This window comes from Pongo pygmaeus, chromosome X (genome assembly GCF_028885625.2).
Source record: "Pongo pygmaeus isolate AG05252 chromosome X, NHGRI_mPonPyg2-v2.0_pri, whole genome shotgun sequence".
Taxonomy (NCBI): domain Eukaryota; kingdom Metazoa; phylum Chordata; class Mammalia; order Primates; family Hominidae; genus Pongo; species Pongo pygmaeus.
The window spans coordinates 50,887,678-50,908,102 of NC_072396.2; the positions used below are offsets into that span (position 1 = coordinate 50,887,678).

At 37.5% G+C, this 20,425-nt stretch overlaps 1 protein-coding gene across 5 annotated transcripts in view; it reads left to right on the forward strand.

Annotated features, from left to right (window-relative positions):
• The window catches only part of CCNB3 (cyclin B3), a 98,109-nt gene that overhangs the window by 23,933 nt on the left and 53,751 nt on the right, over nucleotides 1-20,425 (forward strand). For 3 of the 5 annotated variants that reach the window (XM_054473003.1, XM_054473004.1, XM_054473007.1), the window contains exons 2-4: nucleotides 6,746-6,878; nucleotides 10,289-10,396; nucleotides 16,570-16,700. In XM_054473003.1, coding sequence (XP_054328978.1) covers nucleotides 6,783-6,878; nucleotides 10,289-10,396; nucleotides 16,570-16,700 — 335 coding nt within the window. In that variant the 5' untranslated portion in view covers nucleotides 6,746-6,782. Of the gene's footprint in view, nucleotides 1-4,467; nucleotides 4,620-6,159; nucleotides 6,235-6,745; nucleotides 6,879-10,288; nucleotides 10,397-16,569; nucleotides 16,701-20,425 lie in introns of all 5 variants that reach the window. The other 2 variants (XM_054473005.1, XM_054473006.1) reach the window with 2 other exon arrangements.

The window sequence follows — 20,425 nt, forward strand, 5'->3', positions numbered from 1 at the left end:
ATATATCTATATGTAGATATAGAATATATCTATATATATAGATATAGAATATATCTATATATATAGATATAGAATATATCTATATGTAGATATAGAATATATCTATATATGTAGATATAGAATATATCTATATGTAGATATAGAATATATCTATATGTAGATATAGAATATATCTATATATATAGAATATATCTATATGTAGATATAGAATATATCTATATGTAGATATAGAATATATATGTAGATATAGAATATATCTATATATAGATATAGAATATATCTATATATAGATATAGAATATATCTATATATAGATATAGAATATATCTATATATAGATATAGAATATATCTATATAGATAGATATAGAATATATCTATATATATAGATATAGAATATATATATAGATATAGAATATATCTATATGTAGATATAGAATATATCTATATGTAGATATAGAATATATCTATATGTAGATATAGAATATATCTATATATAGAATATATATATAGATATAGAATATATCTATATATATAGATATAGAATATATCTATATATAGATATAGAATATATCTATATATATAGATATAGAATATATCTATATGTAGATATAGAATATATCTATATATGTAGATATAGAATATATCTATATATGTAGATATAGAATATATCTATATATGTAGATATAGAATATATCTATATATGTAGATATAGAATATATCTATATATGTAGATATAGAATATATCTATATATGTAGATATAGAATATATCTATATATGTAGATATAGAATATATCTATATATGTAGATATAGAATATATCTATATATGTAGATATAGAATATATCTATATATGTAGATATAGAATATATCTATATATGTAGATATAGAATATATCTATATGTAGATATAGAATATATCTATATATAGAGATATAGAATATATCTATATGGAGATGTAGAATATATCTATATATATAGATGTAGAATATATCTACATGTAGATATAGAATATATCTACATGTAGATATAGATATATCTATATATATTCTATATCTATATATAGATATATTCTATATATAGATATAGAATATATATCTATATATAGATATGGAATATATAGCTATATATAGATATAGAATATATAGCTATATATAGATATAGAATATATAGCTATATATAGATATAGAATATATAGCTATATATAGATATCGAATATATAGCTATATATAGATATCGAATATATAGCTATATATAAATATGTAGATATCGAATATATAGCTATATATAAATATGTAGATATCGAATATATAGCTATATATAAATATGTAGATATCGAATATATAGCTATATATAAATATGTAGATATCGAATATATAGCTATATATAAATATGTAGATATCGAATATATAGCTATATATAAATATGTAGATATCGAATATATAGCTATATATAAATATGTAGATATCGAATATATATATAAATATGTAGATATATATAGAATATGTATCTATATACAAATATATATATCTATATATAGAATATATTCTATATAGAAATATATATAGAATATATATATTCTATACATATAAATATATATAGAATATATATATTCTATACATATAAATATATATAGAATATATAATTTCTATATAGAATATGAATATAAATATATATAGAATATATTCTATATATATAAATATATATATTCTATATATATTTATATATAGAATATATATAGAATATATTCTATATATATAAATATATATAGAATATATATAATATATAGATATATATCCATATAAATATATATAAATATTCTATATATAAATATATATAGATATATATTCCATATATTATATATATGTCTATATAGAAATATACATATATTATATATATCTATAGTGTATATATATAGAATATACATAGAGTATATATGTAGAATAGAGTATATATAGAATATATATAGAGTATATATATATAGAATATATATAGAGTATATATATAGAATATATATAGAGTATATATATAGAGTATATATATAGAGTATATATATAGAATATATATAGAGGATAAAGATAGAATATACATAGATATATATAGAATATATAGAGTATATATATAGAATATATATAGAGTATATATATAGAATATGTATATATAGAATATACATATAGAATATACATATTCTATATATAGAATACGTATATAGAATATACGTATTCTATATATAGAATATATATAGAATATATATAGATAATATACATAGAATATATAGAGAATATATATGGAGAATATATATAGAATATATATAGAGAATATATATAGAGAATATATAGAGAATATATATAGAGAATATAGAGAATATATGTAGAGAGAATATATATAGAGAATATATGTAGAGAGAATATATATAGAGAATATATATAGAGAGAATATATATATATATATAGAATATATATATATTCTAGTTCCTGGCACAAAGCAGGTGATCAATAAATATTTGTTAAACAATTGAACTAATGTATGAATGAAATGAATGAGTTATTGAGCTATTAGCAAACTACAATTTTGTCATCTGTAAAATGGCAATAATACAAGTATCTTGTTTTTGGACAGGATTTAAAGCAATAAAAAATTTTATAGTGGGTAGCACGTGCTGAATTAACTTAACTACTATTAGCTCTCTGCACTTCGGGTGCTCATTCATAAAATAGGGGCAGTAACTTCTGCCTTGCTTCCTTCACAAGGCTATTTGTGAAGCCTTCAGGAATTAATGCTTGACTCTATAAGTGGTTATTAATATTAATGTTTTAATAGGCCCGTACCTGCATCATACAGCTGCTCTGCTCTTCCCATCCTCTGGCAAGATTATTTAAATGAAAACGCGTCTGTTATTTTATTTTTTTGAGACAGGGTCTCAGTCTGTCACCCAGGCTGGAGAACAGTGGCACTGCAATTCTGCCTCCCAGGCTCAAGTGATCCTACCACCTCAGCCTTCCAAGTGGCTGGAACTGTAGGTACGCGCCACTACGCCCCGACTAATTTTTGTATCTTTTGTAGAGACGGGGTTTTTCCACGTTGCCCAGGCTTATCTCCAACTCCTGTGCTCAAGCGATCTGCCCCAACTTGCTCTCCCAAAGAGCTGGGAGTACCGGAGTAGGCCACCGCGCCTGGCCAAAAACTCGTCTTTAAAGAGACCCGATACTCCCTGCGTGTCAGCCCAGCCTGGTCCAACCAATTATACTAGAAACAACACCCTACTGCGAGGTCCTTCACGGGCCGAGTTGGATTTTAAAATACCCAGCTCCACCCCTTCCTGTTAGGCATTCGCGTGTCGCAGCTGTGCACGCTGATTGGTCCTCTGCTGGCCAATCACCACTGCACTTCATGACGGCTGAAGTTTTCAAAATCCCAACTGGGCTGGTGGAGGGGTGCAGGAGTCAGGTTGAGACGGACTCGAGTCGCTATAGTAAAGAGCTCCGTTCATTTCCTTGGCCTCTCCTGGTCTAGGGGTGCGTCGATGGTCTTTGCTGTCTGTCCTCAATCTCGGTGTGAGGTAGGCGCCTTTGGGCAAGTACTGCTGGCTCCAGCGTCCGGCTCTGTCGCCTGCCAGTGGGTCCTTGGGCGTCACTGCAGCCCCTTGCTGAATTCTGTTGCTGGGATGCGCGGCGTTCCTGTAAGGAAACTTTTCAATCTCCTGTCGATCAGCAGCCTGTGGAGTGAGCCCTGTACAAGGTTGGGCAGGGGGAGTGTTTTTTAAGGAGTGAGATGGCAAAGCAAACGAGACTGGGTCCCAGCTTTTAGATGGAGCAATTAGTACACGTGCCTGTATCAGAGTACTTTTACAAAACGTTTTTTCACAAGTGAAAGTGTGCAGGATTAATTTCATCTACAAGTGCAGAGGGATCAGACATATTTAAGTCATAGAATGCTACTTGCAGCATGTCTTTTGAGCTACAGGTTGAAGGATATGAAGGGAGGGTGGACACATGTGTCCTCACTCTATTGTTAACCCTTTATCTTCACTGGCTCTTTTCTGTTCCCACCGGCAACCACCTTCAGCTTTGGCTTTCTCACCACCCTCTGCTACGCTTAGAATCGTAGAAGATCAGAGGTAGAAGGGACCCTAGAACAGCGGCGCTTAGATCTTAACGTGCATAGAAATCACCTGGGGATATTGTTAATTTGCAGATTTTGATTTGATGGGTCCAGTTTGGGGCCTGAGGTTTTAAATTGCTAACAAATTTCCAGGTGATGCTAATGTTGCTTGTCCATTGACCACATTGAATAGCGACGAGGCTCTAGTTCCACTGCTTCATTTTATTGGGTGGGAAAACTGGGTCCCAGAGAGGGAAAGGGACTTGCCCAGTGTCACCCAGCCAACTAAGAGCAGGGCCAGGACTAGACCTTAGGCATCCTTCCCAACCCAGTGCTGTTTTATTGATACAATGCTGTATTCTCTCCCCAGAGCCTTGCTGTCTGTAACCTGCCTTTATATTAAAAAATGAAGTTGCTACTACTTCCTGTAGACTGTTTTGATCAGCTTAGTCCTGCTGCCCCTGTGTTGGTTTCAGCACCAGCCCTGGGAGGTCCAATGGAGTCTGCAACACTTGCCAGTGTGTATGTAAGGGACATGGAAAGTCTGAAAAGGGGAAAGGATTCTAATTTTCTTGCCCGAGGCTTAGGGTTCTGTAGGTGGCAGAAGTTGAGAGTGTTCCACAGAGAGTGTCCTTTTATGACAGGATCTTGTTGATAGTGTCAATCCCCTCTCCTCCCCTTCCCCCCAGGAAAATTAGTTTACCTAAGTCAGTGCATCTGTCCCTCAATGCAAATGATTAGTGTTCAGGATAATGAATGGGGTATAGACCATCATTTAAATAACCTTATTTTCTCTGAGATTTAGTTAACCTGTATGTTATCAGCTGAGAGTTTTCTAGCCTGTGGACTCCGTATTTATTTTTCCTTTTAAAAGGTAAATGTTTCAGAGTGTGAGTCTTTGGTCATCCATAAAAAAAATTTATGAGGCGTAAATAATAATAGTGGAGTAAGTGATTTTCATACAGTGCAGTTAAGGGTGGGTGCACCCAATTTGGCTTTATTGCTGCTTGGCTGAGGTTTGAGGAATGAGATGGAATATACGTTTGGATTTGATAGAAGAAGAGGGGAGTAAGACAGTATTTACTAAATGCCTGCCATGCATCAGGTTTCATACATGTAAATTTGCATTTGAGCCACACAAGTCCTCTGCAAGTAAGTGGTGTTATAGCTGTTTTGAAAATGAGGAAACTGAGGCTCAGAAATGCTAAGTTGGCTGGCTTAGAAGTCCAGTTATTCAAACTCCAAGACCTGTGCTCATTCTACCTCCTCATACTATGGCCTTTCACTGTTTTGGAATGTTTTTGAGTGTGATCAAAGAGACTTCATGGTATTTTAGAAATTGCCCTGGAAAAAGCTGGGCAGTCTATGCCCCTTAATAGTTTGTCCTGGGTAGTAAGTTACTTAATTCATCTGAGACTGTAAAATAGAATTGTACCTGCCTTGCTTAGCCTCATGGTTTTGTTGTGAGAATCAACTGAGGTAACAAATGTGAATGCATATACTTATACTGGCTTTTCCTCACCTACAAAATGTTTCATCCTTCTCCATCCAAAGCAAAACCCAAATCAGGCTTTCTCCTTTCTTAAACTTTCCCCTCAAGCTGCAGACTTTTCTGTTTCCTTTTCTTACCAGCCTGGCCCCAGCCTAGCTTTTCAGCCTCATTCTAACCCCTCCCCAACATGTTATTTATGCTCCCTACTCCAGACAACTAGGACATCCCTGAACTCTGTATGTTCATGCCTCTGCCTGGGCTCAGGCTTTCTTTGCCTGGAAACCTCCAGTCAACCTGGGAACCTGTTTGTCATTTTAAGTCCTGATCACATGTTACTTCCTTTGTGAAGCCTTCCTCCAGCCCCTGTCTCCAATAAGATTACTGACTTTCCATTATGTTTCTATAGCACTTAGTTTGCGCTGCTATAAAGTGCCATGGACTGGGTGGCATTTAGTTCTCACAGTTCTGGAGGCTGGGAAATCCAAGATCAAGTTCTTATGTCAAATGATTTTTTAATAAGTTAGTTTATTTTGCTATAATCTCATCTTTTGAATTTTTTGTTCCTTCCAGGTGTCTGGAACTGGATTACAGTTTCTTCTGATTGAACGCAGCCTTTGAATGCTGCCTGGCCTATCGTGAATACATGTGTGTGCAGTTATTGCTTTCTCTGTAGGGTCATAATTGCTTTGCCAGGACCCCATGCCTTTTAAAGAACATTGGCTCTACCAGCTTGCCTCCATACTATGTGAGCTGTCATGTTCTTCATTGTTTTCAATGCAAAACTCCTATGTAATTTGTCCCCAGTGTTGCTAGGCCTAAACTAGGGGCTAGACAACATCCTGGCGTTCACAGAGGATGGTAGGCACTGTGCTTGGCTTTTTACATAAAGTGTCTCATTTAATTTGAACAACACCCTGCAGAGATAGGTATACTTATCTCCATTTTACAGATGAGGTAACTGAAGCCCAGAGATTTTAAGTCAGTCACTTGCCTGAGGTTAATTGTGATAAAACCAAGATTTGAATCCAGATCTCCCCAACATCAAAGTCTGTTTTCTCCTAGGGATGCTATAGATAGACTGGGTTTTCTCAAGAATTTTCAGAGAATTTATGGTGTTTCTGGTGAATGGTGTTAAAGAGCCTCTTTCTGATTGCAGCCCTGCCTTGGACAAGACGCAGCTGAATCTGTAAGAGATGCTACTGCCACTACCACCCCAGAGCTCCAAACCTGTGCCTAAGAAATCTCAGTCCAGCAAAATTGTGCCCAGTCATCATGACCCATCTGAAAAGGTTAGAGCAAGCTGTCTTTCCCAACAATATCTTTGGTAGTCTCTTCCTGTGTTGGCTCAGTACCTATCCTCACCTGTGAGTCTTTTGAAATATGTCTGCTTTAACCTGAGAAAGTGGGGAGGGGTGGCAGCCCTTGTAGTTGGAGAATGCCAGCAAATTAGAACTTGGGGAGAAAGTGTGGACTCTTCTTTCCCATAAAGGCAGGGCTCAAATGAAGGCCACCCTCCATAACCCTCAAAACTGAACAACACTCAGTCCTCATTAATGATCATGTCTATATTCTTACTTTCTCTGAGAAGCTCCAAGCACCTTGCTGAAAGACTGGTACATTCTGGGGAGAGTATGAAGATTATATCAGCACATATATTATGCTTTTTATAGCTATTAAATTTGAAGAATGGGTATATTTTGACTCTGCTGTTTTGACTTTATTGATAGTTTGATATTCTCACCTTAGGATATTCTGTGTTCATCATCATACATATTTTAATCAGAATTATACTAGCACTGATGAATTGGCGTCAAGAGAGTATTTCCTGGAGCAAAACATCATTAGGTGAATTTAATTTTCTTGATTGGTTTTCTCTGCGCACAGATAAACATTTTCTAATCTTGCTTATTTTACTAAAATGATTTTCACCAAGGTGCCAAATTTTTTCTTATGTAAATTTTTCGAGAAAGATTTGATATATTGATCAGATTTTTGTCAACATCAAATTTTCGGATTAGTGTTCTGCCATTGTAACTTTTCTTTAGTGGCAATTATTTTTCCAAAACCAACTTTCTTGGAGTACATTTTGCAAATCTAAGTTTTACTGAGTTCAGTTTCAGCTATAATTTTATTTGGAGTCAATTATTTCTACCAGTAATATTAAATAGGAATTGGATAACACTTTATTTCTTAGCTAATTTCTGAGAAAATAATGTTTCATTTTTGGCTAATTTCTAGTAGGATTATTTATCATCAGCTAGATGAAAGACTAATAGCTTACTTATGTCTTGGCTTAATCAATTAGAAAATGGAAGTAATTATTCTCAGCTTGTTTTGTTTTGTTTTGAGATGGAGTCTCACTCAGTCACCCAGGCTGGAGTGCAGTGGCACGATCTCGGCTCACTGCAATCTCCGCCTCCTGGGTTTAAGCAATTCCCTGCCTCAGCGTCCTGAGTAGCTGGGATTACAGGCGCCTGCCACCATGCCCGGCTTATTTTTGTATTTTTAGTAGAGACGGGGTTTCACCATCTTGGCCAGGCTGGTCTTGAACTCCTGACGTCGTGATCCACCCGCCTCGGCCTCCCAAAGTGCTGGGATTGGGATTACAGGCCTGAGCCACTGTGCCTGGCCCTCAGCTCGTATTTTTTGTTGTTGTTGTTGTTTGTTTGTTTTTTTGAGACGGAGTCTTGCTCTGTCACCAGGCTGGAGTGCAGTGACACGATCTCGGCTCACTGCAACCTCTGCCTCCCAGGTTCAAGCAATTCTCCTGCCTCAGCCTTCTGAGTAGCTGGGACTACAGGCATGCGCCACCGTGCCCAGCTAATTTTTGTATTTTTAGTAGAGACGGGGTTTCCCGTGTTGGCCAGAATGGTCTCAATCACTTGACCTCATGATCCATCCGCCTCAGCCTCCCAAAGTGCTGGGACTACAGGTATGAGCCGCCGCGTCCGGCCCCAGCTCTTTCAAGATTGCTCTCTGTGCTGGTTTGGTTTATTGTGTCATGAATCCAATTCTGGTAACTCACTGTGCCATGTATTAAGTGTTAATGGTACAGCTGGAGAACAGAGCAAATGGTCTGATCCCAGTGTCCTGCTTCACATTATAACAGCTCTCTGATACAAGTAGGGCGGGTTTGTTCTCAGAATTTCATAAGGGCAGTCTGAGCCTTAGGAGATTTTTACCACATAAAGCTGTTAGAGGGTAGAAGACTCCTATAGTGTGATTTGCCCTAACCTCTAACCCTATAGAGATGGTCTTACTCATTTGGGAATGGGGTAAGGCAAGCACAGATACAGAATATGTGGGAAAAAAGTCCCTTCTGCTTTAAAATATTCATTCCTCTTCCCTTCCCGGGCCCCTCCTTTATATATACTAACAATCAGAGATTAATCTGGATTACTAAACTTTGTTTTTAATATAACATTTTCCTTGTGAGGTTTACAATCATATCAGACTACATTATTTTAAATACTATTTCTGCCCATTTACAGTTCATACGAACTTTTAAAAAACATGTATTATTTAATCTTCAAGGACTGTAAGGCAAGTTATCCAGCTTTACTGATAAGAAAATTGAGGATTAGAGATTAAGTGACTTGTCCAAGGTCAACAGTTAGTAAAGAGCTGATCCTGGAGCAGTATCTAGATATGTGTGCTATTATCCTTACTGGTAATGTCTTTTAAAACGGGTCCCCAACCCCTGGGCCATGTACCAGTACTAGTCTGTGGCCTGTTAAGAACCCAACTGTACAGCAGGAGGTGAGCAGTGAGTGAGCAAAGCTTCATCTGTATTTATAGCCACTCCCCATTGCTCATATTACTTCCTGAGCTCCACCTCCTGTCAGATCAGCAGTGGCATTAGATTCTCATAGAAGCATGAACCCTATTGTGAACTGCTCATGCGAGGGGTCAAGGTTGCGTGCTCCTTGTGAGAATCTAATGCCGTATGATCTGTCACTGTCTCCCATTTCCCCCAGATGGGACTATCTAGTTGCAGGAAAACAAGCTCAGGGCTCCCACTGATTCTACATTATGGCGAGTTATATAATTATTTCATTATATATTACAATGTAATAATAAACGTGCACAATAAATGTAATGTGCTTGAATCATCCCAAAACCAGCCCACCCCAGTGTCCGTGGAAAATTTGTCTTCCAAGAAACCAGTCCCTGGTGCCAAAAAGGTTAGGGACTGCTGTTTTAAAAGCTGCTTAACATAAGAGACCCTTAGATATTTGTTAAATTATTAAACTGATCTACCTGAAAAAGCTGCTTAACATAAGAGCACTTAGATATTTGTTAAATTATTAAACTGAGCTACCTGAAACATCTATATTAAAGCAATGACTAGGAATGGTAGGGGTGGTAGTGGTCTACCTTGGATAGGATAACCATAAGTATGAGAGAAGTAAGAGGAGAAATGAGCTTTACTGAGCTATATTTTGCTCATTTTGTGAGTTACACTGAAGGTCATCTTGCCTCCTCATAGACTTACCCCATTATCAATGTCTACCACCTTTAGGGACTTAAACAGCTCTGAGTGCCAGAATTTCCTTTTGTTATAGTTTATTGGGGTTTATTATATGCATCCTCAGTTACTTTGAGATTCTGGAATTCCCCTGAAGCCCTAAAGAGGACCCAAAGTCCCTGAAGAGACTGTTCACAATTGGATATACTCATTTACCTCTTACTTTTTTAGACGGGGGAGAATTGCCAAACGAAGATATCTCCATCTTCACTTCAGGAGTCTCCATCTTCACTTCAGGGAGCACTCAAAAAGAGATCAGCTTTTGAAGATCTCACTAATGTGAGTATGCTAGTCCAGTCCTTTGCTGTGGTTTTGCATAAGGCTTAGACATGCTGTTTCTTGAGGGACCTTTCCACTTTACCAGACCCTCTCTGGAATGTTGACAGCAAATTTTATTTGGGACCAATGACCCAGTTTCGGAAACTGCAGGGGCTCTGTTCCTGGCACATACCATCTGGAGCAGTTGGTGGAGTTCTCTGGAAGCAGCAGACAGTGATTATCAGATATGAAATTGCAGATAACTATGAGAACTATGGAATTTTGCATTAGATAAAGTCCAGAGGTGACTGCCCAGGCCTTCAAGGTAAGTATTTTGGTGGAATCATTGTAGTCTAGTGCAGTGTTTATCAATTCACACATTATGGACATTCTGAGCAGGACAATTTTTCTGTTGTGTAGGACTGATCTCAACTAGCACCCCTGGTCCTCAGGCATTAAATTCCACCAGCAGCCCAGTCATAGTGATAATCAAAAATGCCTCCAGATATACAGAACTGTTGAGAACCATAGTTCCATGATCCAGTCTTTATGAAGATCTAGAAATTCAATTTTGGCTAGAATTCTCTCAAGTAACCTCCCTTCTGGTATTATTAAGGTACCAGTAAAAATCAGAATTAATAGAATGTTGTTAATTGAATATAGAATCAGGCCAAAGGCAATCTTTGTCTTAGAAAATAATAATAACTGATACACCTACTGGGTGCTTACCATGTGTCAGGCACTATGCTAAGCATGTTATCCTGCATCAGCTCACTTAATCCTCATGTAATCCTATGGGGTAGATACTATAATCTCTTCTTTATAGATGAGGACTTCACCAATGTTGATTTTGAAGTCTGTATTATCTAGGCTATAGATAATCCTGGTGAACTATTCTTGCCCTGCATTATGTAGTATACTTATGTAGCTACCAGAATACTTGTATCTACTAAATAGTGTTTTACTCCCTTGGGCATAATTGGATAAGCATTGGTAAAGTTCTTTCCTTTAGATCCCTGCTCTTTAGATTCTGTATGGCCACCTTTTTGCAAATACAATCTCTTCCCTATACAGATTACAACATGGTTTTTTAAGTTACAGCTTTCTGCATAATTTCAGATTTACTATCAATTGGTAGAAAGAGCCGCTTCCCACACACACACTTGTAAGGTTAGATTAATTTCCTGACTTATTTAACCATGGATACAGAATTTGGCTGAAATAAGGTAGCCACAAATCAGGAGCAGATGCAGCCTATCTTAGTGTAACTTGCCTTGGCCCCTCCAAATCCCTGATGGGAGTACAGTGACACTGTGCAAGGAAAGTGTCTTAGTCCATGTGGGCAATTATCACAAAACACCTTAGACTGGGTAACTTAAAAACAACAGAAAGTTATTGCTCACAGTTCTGGAGGCTGAAAAGTCCAAGATCAGGGTGCTGGCAGATTTGGTATCTGGTGAGGGCCCGTTCCTCATGGATGACATCTTTTGCCTGTGCCCTCATGTGGTGGAAGAGGCAAACAAGCTTCCTCGGGCCTCTTTTACAAGGGCACTAATCCCATTCACAAGGGCTGTGCTCTCATGACTTAATCACTTCTCAAAAGGCCTATCTCTTTTTATTTTATTTTATTTTATTATTATTATACTTTAAGTTTTAGGGTACATGTGCACAATGTGCAGGTTAGTTACATATGTATACATGTGCCATGCTGGTGTGCTGCACCCATTAACTCGTCATTTAGCATTAGGTATATCTCCTAAAGCTATCCCTCCCCCCTCTCTTAATAGCATCACATTGGAGATTAGGTTTCAACATAATGAATTTCAAAGGGACACAAATATTCAGATCACAGCAGTAAAGTATCACAGCACATGAGAAACTTTCTTGTGACATCTCAGTCCCTTTTTTCATGAGTTTATCTTACCATTCAGAAAGAACAGATATACATGAAGTGTATCAATAATGGGAAATCCATGCAGGTATCTAGGACCCTCCTGATTCTCCAGCTGAATTGAGCATCCGTTTGGCCATATCCCCATGGGGTTAGGGGGCAGGGGAGCAAGGGATCTCTGAGCAGAGTCTCTGCTTCTAGCTCTCTAGCTGCTCAGAAAGTCCATTTACCGTTTGCACTCAAGTTCTGAAGATTTACCTTGGTTACCTTGAATGGTCTTTGGTGCCTTGCAGAGACAGTTCCATCATTACAATGTACCTAAACCATTCCTAGGGTTGGTTGGGCATTACTGCAGATATCTGAGCTCACCTATTTGACAGTTGAGGGCTCCTTTCTCTCTGGGTTTTGGAGGTTCCCTATATGATAATTTGCTTCTTACAGTCAGTATTATTAGGTCTCCATGTCTTCATCCCTGTGTTCTTCTCAACATTTGCCACAGTGAGATCCTGGCCTGCCAAAAAGAGTTAATCTGTTTTAATTAGTTAATCTGCTGTGAGTTTTTCTTTTCCTCTCCCTTATCGTTTCTAGCATGGGAAGGACTTATGATATTTAAGAACTGGTGCTAATCCAGTAGACAAGGAGATAGGGCCTATATCCATGTTTGCCTAAATGGTTTTGTGTAAGTAGGACTTTCATTTATTTTTATTTATATACGTTATTTATTTTTTTGAGATAAAGTCTTGCTCTTCTGCCCAAGCTGGCATGATCACAGCTCACTGCAGCCTCAGCCTCTTGAATAGCTGGGACTACAGGTGATTTCCACCATGCCCAGCTAATTTATGTATTCTTTTTATAGAGATGGGATTTTGCCATATTGCCCAGGCTGGTCTTGAACTCCTAGGCTCAAGCAATCCTCCTGCCTCGACCTCCCAAAGTGCTGCGATTGTAGGTGTGAGCCACCACACCCAACCTTCACTTCTATTTTCCTATTTTATGGTGAAAGAATTATGGGGAAGTACAAGGTCCCCTTGAGCTTAAACTTGAAAATATCAGTGCTTTGTACCTGCATGTATGGCAAGTAGAGAGTTTCACCTTGGGAGTTATGAACTCCACCTCTTTCTTGCCATGAATGCGCCTCTTTTCCCATTCTGAATCTTGATTGTACGTATAAGGAGTTTGCAAAACTTTAGGTGAAGTTAAAATGGTGACTGTGCCAAGCTCTTTGAAAAGCAGAGGTAGATGACTTGAGGTCCTAAGAAAGAATTTCCTATTGGACTGTAGTTGTTTATTATGATCTGATGATACAAAGACATACTTTTTTTTCTACATTTAATTTGGAAATAACTTCAAATTTATGAAGTGTTGCAAAAATGAAAATTGTACAAAGAACACCAGTATACCCTTTACTAGATTACTTATTGTTGACATTTTGTCCCACATGCTTTCTCATTTGCTTGTATATGTCATGGTCCCTTTACCCCTAAGTACAGTGTGTATTTCCTAAGAATAGGGAAATTGTCTTATATAACCACAATATACTTATCAATTTTCTAAATTTACATTGATATAGCAGTTTTGTGTAATCAATCATCTATATTCCAATTTTGTCAGTTGACCTTATAACAACCTTTATTATAGCACGTTTTCCCCTCCAGTAAAGGATCCAGGCTAGGATCATGTATTGTATTTACTTGTCTTTTTAGCCTCTTAACCTGGAACATTTCCATAGCCTTTTTTTTTTTTAATGACGTTGCCATTTTTGAGGATACAGTCCCACCCAACTCCCCAGTTTGTAAAATAGAAAAGTCCTCATTTCTAATGTTTGCTTGTGACTAGATTGATACATTCTTGGCTAGGATACTGTGTAGGTTATGTTCTTGCTATCCTTCTCAAAGTATATCTGGAGACACAGGATGTCTGTCTGTCATTGATGATGTTAATTTTGATCACCTGGTCAAGATGTTGCCTGATTTTTGTACTGTATCATTATTGTTTATCTTTTTTCTCTTGCAACTAGTAAGGAATCTGTAGGACATACTCTACAAGCATGAGCCTTCCCTTCTCCACTGTTTATTATCAGTATGGACTCATGAGTTCATATTTTCCAGAGGTTTACTGTTCATTATTGTACTTTATTTTGGTGCTCAAATTGCCCCATCTTTGGCCAGTTAGGAGCACCTTCAATCTCACTACCGTGTCCTTGTGACATGCTCTCATAATTTTTTGAGCATTTTCTTTCCAGCTTAAAAAGATGTTCCAGACTCATCTTATGTCTCCTTTGTCCAAGCCCTGGAGTCAATCATTTCTCCAGAGTTCTGGTTCCCTTTAGTGGGGAGTGATATTAGATACCAAGATATTGATGCTAGATGTGCTATTAGGGTGTCTGCTTTTTCTGCCCACTCTGCAGACAGAGCTAGGAAATATCTGTATTTTTATATACACAAATGTGTACTTATACATATGTCTGTATATACAAATATATGTGTATAACTGGTTCTGTCTTGGGAGGATGTATGTGTCCAGGAATTTATCCATTTCTTCTAGATTTTCTAGTTTATGTGCATAGAGGTGTTTATAGTATTCTCTGATGGTTGTTTGTATTTCTGTGGGGTCATGGTGATATCACCCTTATTTCTGACTGTGTCTATTTTATTCTTCTCTCTTTTCTTATTAGTCTAGCTAACAGTCTGTCTGTTTTATTAATTTTTTTCAAAAAGCCAGCTCCTGGATTCGTTGATTTTTTTTAAGGTTTTTTTGTATCTCTCTCTCTCCTTCACTTCCACTCTGAATTCTGATTACTTCTTGTCTTTTGCTAGCTTTGGGGTTTGTTTTCTCTTGGTTCTCTAGTTCTTTTAGTCATGATGTTAGGTTGTCTATTTGAGATCTTTCTAGCTTTTTGATGTGGGCATTTAGTATATGTGCACACACATACCTATTTAGGAAATCATGAATTCGTGCAGCTTCAATTTCAATACATAAAATTCTTTCTTGGATTCACTAATCCTTATTTGTATGTTCTGTAATGAGAACCCTGGCTCCCAAGAACATCAACACATTTACTTAATACTGTAATACAGCTAAAAGAGTTTCAAAATGGCTTCATCCAAACCACTGTAATAAACAAACCTACTAAAAAGAGTTCCAGATTTATTAGCAATATCTACAACCCCCTGCAGACTTATCCTAATTGAGGATGTATACTTTGAAGGTGGTAGTCAAATACTATTTATAAGTGACTTGGATTGGTTATTTCTGATCTTTTCTTCTGCTTTCTTTTTTCCTTTAATGTAGTTATGGTACTTATTTGAAATATAATTAGGTTCATTTGTGTCATTTAATTTTTTAATTTTTAAAACTTTTTTGAGACAGGGTCTTGCTCTGTTGCCCAGTCTGGGGTACAGTAGCGTGGTTGAAGCTCACTATAGTCTTAACCTCCCGGACTCAAGCGATCCTCTTACCTCATTCCCCCAAGTAGCTGGGACCATAGGCATGTGCCACCACACTGAGCTATTTTTTTATTATTATTTTGTAGTGACAGGGTCTCCCTATGTTGCCCAGGCTGGTCTTGAACTCCTGGGCTCAAGTGATCCTCCCACCATGGCCTCTCAAAGTGTTGGGACTGCAGGCAAGAGCCACTGTGACTGGCCTGTTTGTTTCATTTTAAAGACATAACTTTAAGTGTATTTTTACTGACATTATTAACAGTCCCATGATCTTTCCTACTGTTTAATAGTGTTAGTCAGGATTAGAGTCTGTGTGGAACTCCCCAAAGCCCTGAGTTAAATAAATGCCACTTAGTGAGATGGGATAGATATATCACAGGTAGTATGTAGTGTTAGAGGTATTTCCTGAAGAGGCACACCCAGACAGCAAAGTCAATCATATTGCCGTTTTTCCCCTCTGAAAATCTTATGAGGTCAAAGTGGAGTATGATGTTAACACAGCATCTTTTCAGTTATGGGCCAGCTAGTAGGCCTGGCATAGAGCACAGAACTACATCCTGTATCTCTTGGAAACACATAGGGCTGCTAGTTAGCCAACACATACCAGTACTACTGCACTGGTTGTTTGATGCTAGCTTCCACTGTGATTGGTTGGCCCAGTGCCATACTGGTTGTGAGATGTTTGGATTATCACTCCTGGGAACACCCAACCAACTTATGTGGGTCAGGACTTTACTATGAGAGCCACCTTTTAGGTAATTTGTGGTTTTCTTCATTTTCTTGCCTCCTTCTTCTCCTGCCCCCTCACCCACCTTTTTTTTTTTTTTTTTTTTTTTTTTTTTTTTTTTTTTTTTTTGCAGGCTTCTCAATGTCAACCTGTCCAGCCCAAGAAAGAAGCCAATAAAGAGTTTGTAAAAGATGTTTCCAAGAAGATAAACAAGAACACGCGTGCTCTTGGACTGGCCAAAAAGAATAAGCGGAATCTAAAATGGTGAGTGAGAGGGGACTCAGATGGCATTATTTTAGATGGTAGAGTATGTGACATCCTTTTGTCCCCATTGAGAACATATTTAGCGAGCCACAGTGGTGACTACCACATTAACCCTGGGTGCTGAGGTGGGCTCAGCTGTGGTTGCTGAAGAGTTATAGGTCTCTTCTGTCTCTCCTTTTTCATTATGTGTGTGCATATTGAAAGAGCTGTTGTCATTGGAAAATTTGCCAAAAGACCTTGTGCTCATCTTTTCCTGTCTTTCAGTAATTCAGTACCTGTTTGAGCTAGTCTGTGCTTTATAGTGTGGAGACAACTTAACTTTTCAGGGATTCTCAGCAGCTGACTGGTAGCTTGCCAGTCTGCTTATTTCATTAGAAGCTTTAGGGGAGGTTTGTCCCTTGTTACTGGAGATAAATTACTATCTCCCTAGAGCAAAAACATGTGGTTTTCAGCTGTTACAGGTACCGTTCACAGGTTCTACAAGTACAGATGCACATTCCCATTTAGGGCTGGAAAAATAATTTACCTCTAGGAAGACTTTATCCCCTCCTCATTCCAATGGGAATTATTCTTCAGGGACTGACTAATCTACATCTGAATAGATTAGATAGCTGGCTATTACAGGGCTAAAGTCAATCATATTGCCTTTTTCCCCTCTGAAAATCTTATGAGGTCAAGGTGGAGTGATGTTAACACAGCATCTTTTCAGTTATTTGCTAGCCAGAAGGCCTGGTATAGAGCACAGAACTACATCCTGTATCTCTTGGAAACATGTAGGGCTGCTATTTAGCCAACACATACCAGTACTATTGTACTCGTTGTTTGATGCTAGCTTCCACTGTGATTGGTTGGTGCAGTGCCATACTGGTTGTGAGATGTTTGGATTATCACTCCTGGGAACACCAAAGCGTAAGCTAAAAAGATTGGGTAACTCTAGAAAATAACACGCACAGTCCACAGGATATTTTGCTAATTACCCAGCAGAAAGAAGATTAGCATTTAGCCTTACTTGGTTTGCTGCTGAAATGGAATTCTGGAGTTTGCATGCATATTTTGACCTTAATTCTCTGCATTATTTTCTTTTGAATTTCTTTCATCATTCTGACTTTATTTTTTTATGTTTCTTTGTTTTATTATTATTATTATTATTATTATACTTTAAGTTTTAGGATACATGTGCACAACGTGCAGGTTTGTTACATATGTATACATGTGCCATGTTGGTGTGCTGCACCCATTAACTTGTCATTTAACATTAGCTATACCTCCTAATGCTATCCATCCCCCCTCCCCCCACCCCACAACAGTCCCTGGTGTGTGATGTTCCCCTTCCTGTGTCCATGTGTTCTCATTGTTCAATTCCCACCTATGAGTGAGAACATGCGGTGTTTGGTTTTTTGTCCTTGAGATAGTTTACTGAGAATGATGGTTTCCAGCTTCATCCATGTCCCTACAAAGGACATGAACTCATCATTTTTTATGGCTGCATAGTATTCCATGGTGTATATGTGCCACATTTTCTTAATCCAGTCTATCATTGTTGGACATTTGGCTTGGTTCCAAGTCTATGCTAATGTGAATAGTGCTGCAATAAACATATGTGTGCATGTGTCTTTATAGCAGCATGATTTATAATCCTTTGGGTATATACCCAGTAATGGGGTGGTTGGGTCAAATGGTATTTCTAGTTCTGGATCCCTGAGGAATCGCCACACTGACTTCCACAATAGTTGAACTAGTTTACAGTCCCACCAACAGTGTAAAAGTGTTCCTATTTCTCCACATCCTCTCCAGCACCTGTTGTTTCCTGACTTTTTAATGATTGCCATTCTAACTGGTGTGAGATGGTATCTCATTGTGGTTTTGATTTGCATTTCTCTGATGGCCAGTGATGATGAGCATTTTTTCATGTGTTTTTTGGCTGCATGAATGTCTTCTTTTGAGAAGTGTCTGTTCATATCCTTCGTCCACTTTTTGATGGGGTTGTTTGTTTTATTCTTGTAAATTTGTTTGAGTTCATTGTAGATTCTGGATATTAGCCCTTTGTCAGAAGAGTAGATTGCAAAAATTTTCTCCCATTCTGTAGGTTGCCTGTTCACTCTGATGGTAGTTTCTTTTGCTGTGCAGAAGCTCTTTTAGTTTAATTAGATCCCATTTGTCAATTTTGGCTTTTGTTGCCATTGCTTTTGGTGTTTTAGACATGAAGTCCTTGCCCATGCCTATGTCCTGAATGGTATTGCCTAGGTTTTCTTCTAGGGTTTTTATGGTTTTAGGTCTAACATGTAAGTCTTTAATCCATCTTGAATTAATTTTTGTATAAGGTGTAAGGAAGGGATCCAGTTTCAACTTTCTACATATGGCTAGCCAGTTTTCCCAGCACCATTTATTAAATAGGGAATCCTTTCCCCATTGCTTGTTTTTGTCAGGTTTGTCAAAGATCAGATAGTTATAGATATGCGACATTATTTCTGAGGGCTCTGTTCTGTTCCATTGATCTATATCTCTGTTTTGGTGCCAGTACCATGCTGTTTTGGTTACTGTAGCCTTGTAGTATAGTTTGAAGTCAGGTAGTGTGATGCCTCCAGCTTTGTTCTTTTGGCTTAGGATAGACTTGGCAATGCGGGCTCTTTTTTGGTTCCATATGAACTTTTAAAGAAGTTTTTTCCAATTCTGTGAAGAAAGTCATTGGTAGCTTGATGGGGATGGCATTGAATCTATAAATTACCTTGGGCAGTGTGGCCATTTTCACGATATTGATTCTTCCTACCCATGAGCATGGAATGTTCTTCCATTTGTTTGTATCCTCTTTTATTTCCTTGAGCAGTGGTTTGTAGTTCTCCTTGAAGAGGTCGTTCACGTCTCTTGTAGGTTGGATTCCTAGGTATTTTATTCTCTTTGCAGCAATTGTGAATGGGAGTTCACTCATGATTTGGTTTCCTGTTTGTCTGTTATTGGTGTATAAGAATACTTGTGATTTTTGCACATTGATTTTGTATCCTGAGACTTTGCTGAAGTTGCCTATCAGCTTAAGGAGATTTTGGGCTGAGTCAATGGGATTTTCTAGATATACAAGCATGTCATCTGCAAACAGGGACAATTTGACTTCTTCTTTTCCTAATTGAATGCCCTTTATTTCCTTCTCCTGCCTGATTGTTGTGGCCAGAACTTCCAACACTATGTTGAATAGGAGTGGTGAGAGAGGGCATCCCTGTCTTGTGCCAATTTTCAAAGGGAATGCTTCCAGTTTTTTTCCATTCAGTATGATATTGGCTGTGGGTTTGTCATAGATAGCTCTTATAATTTTGAGATACGTCCCATCAGTACCTAATTTATTTAGAGTTTTTCCATGAAGGGTTGTTGAATTTTGTTGAAGGCCTTTTCTGCATCTATTGAGATAATCATGTGGTTTTTGTCTTTGGTTCTGTTTATATGCTGGATTACATTTGTTGATTTTCATATGTTGAACCAGCCTTGCATCCCAGGGATGAAGCCCACTTGATCATGGTGGATAAGCTTTTTGATGTGTTGCTGTATTCAGTTTGCCAGTATTTTATTGAGGATTTTTGCATCAATGTTCATCCAAGATATTGGTCTAAAATTCTCTTTTTCTGTTGTGTCTCTGCCCGGCTTTGGTATCAGGATGATGCTGGCCTCATAAAATGAGTTAGGGAGGATTCCCTCTTTTTCTATTGATTGGAATAGTTTCAGAAGGAATGGTACCAGCT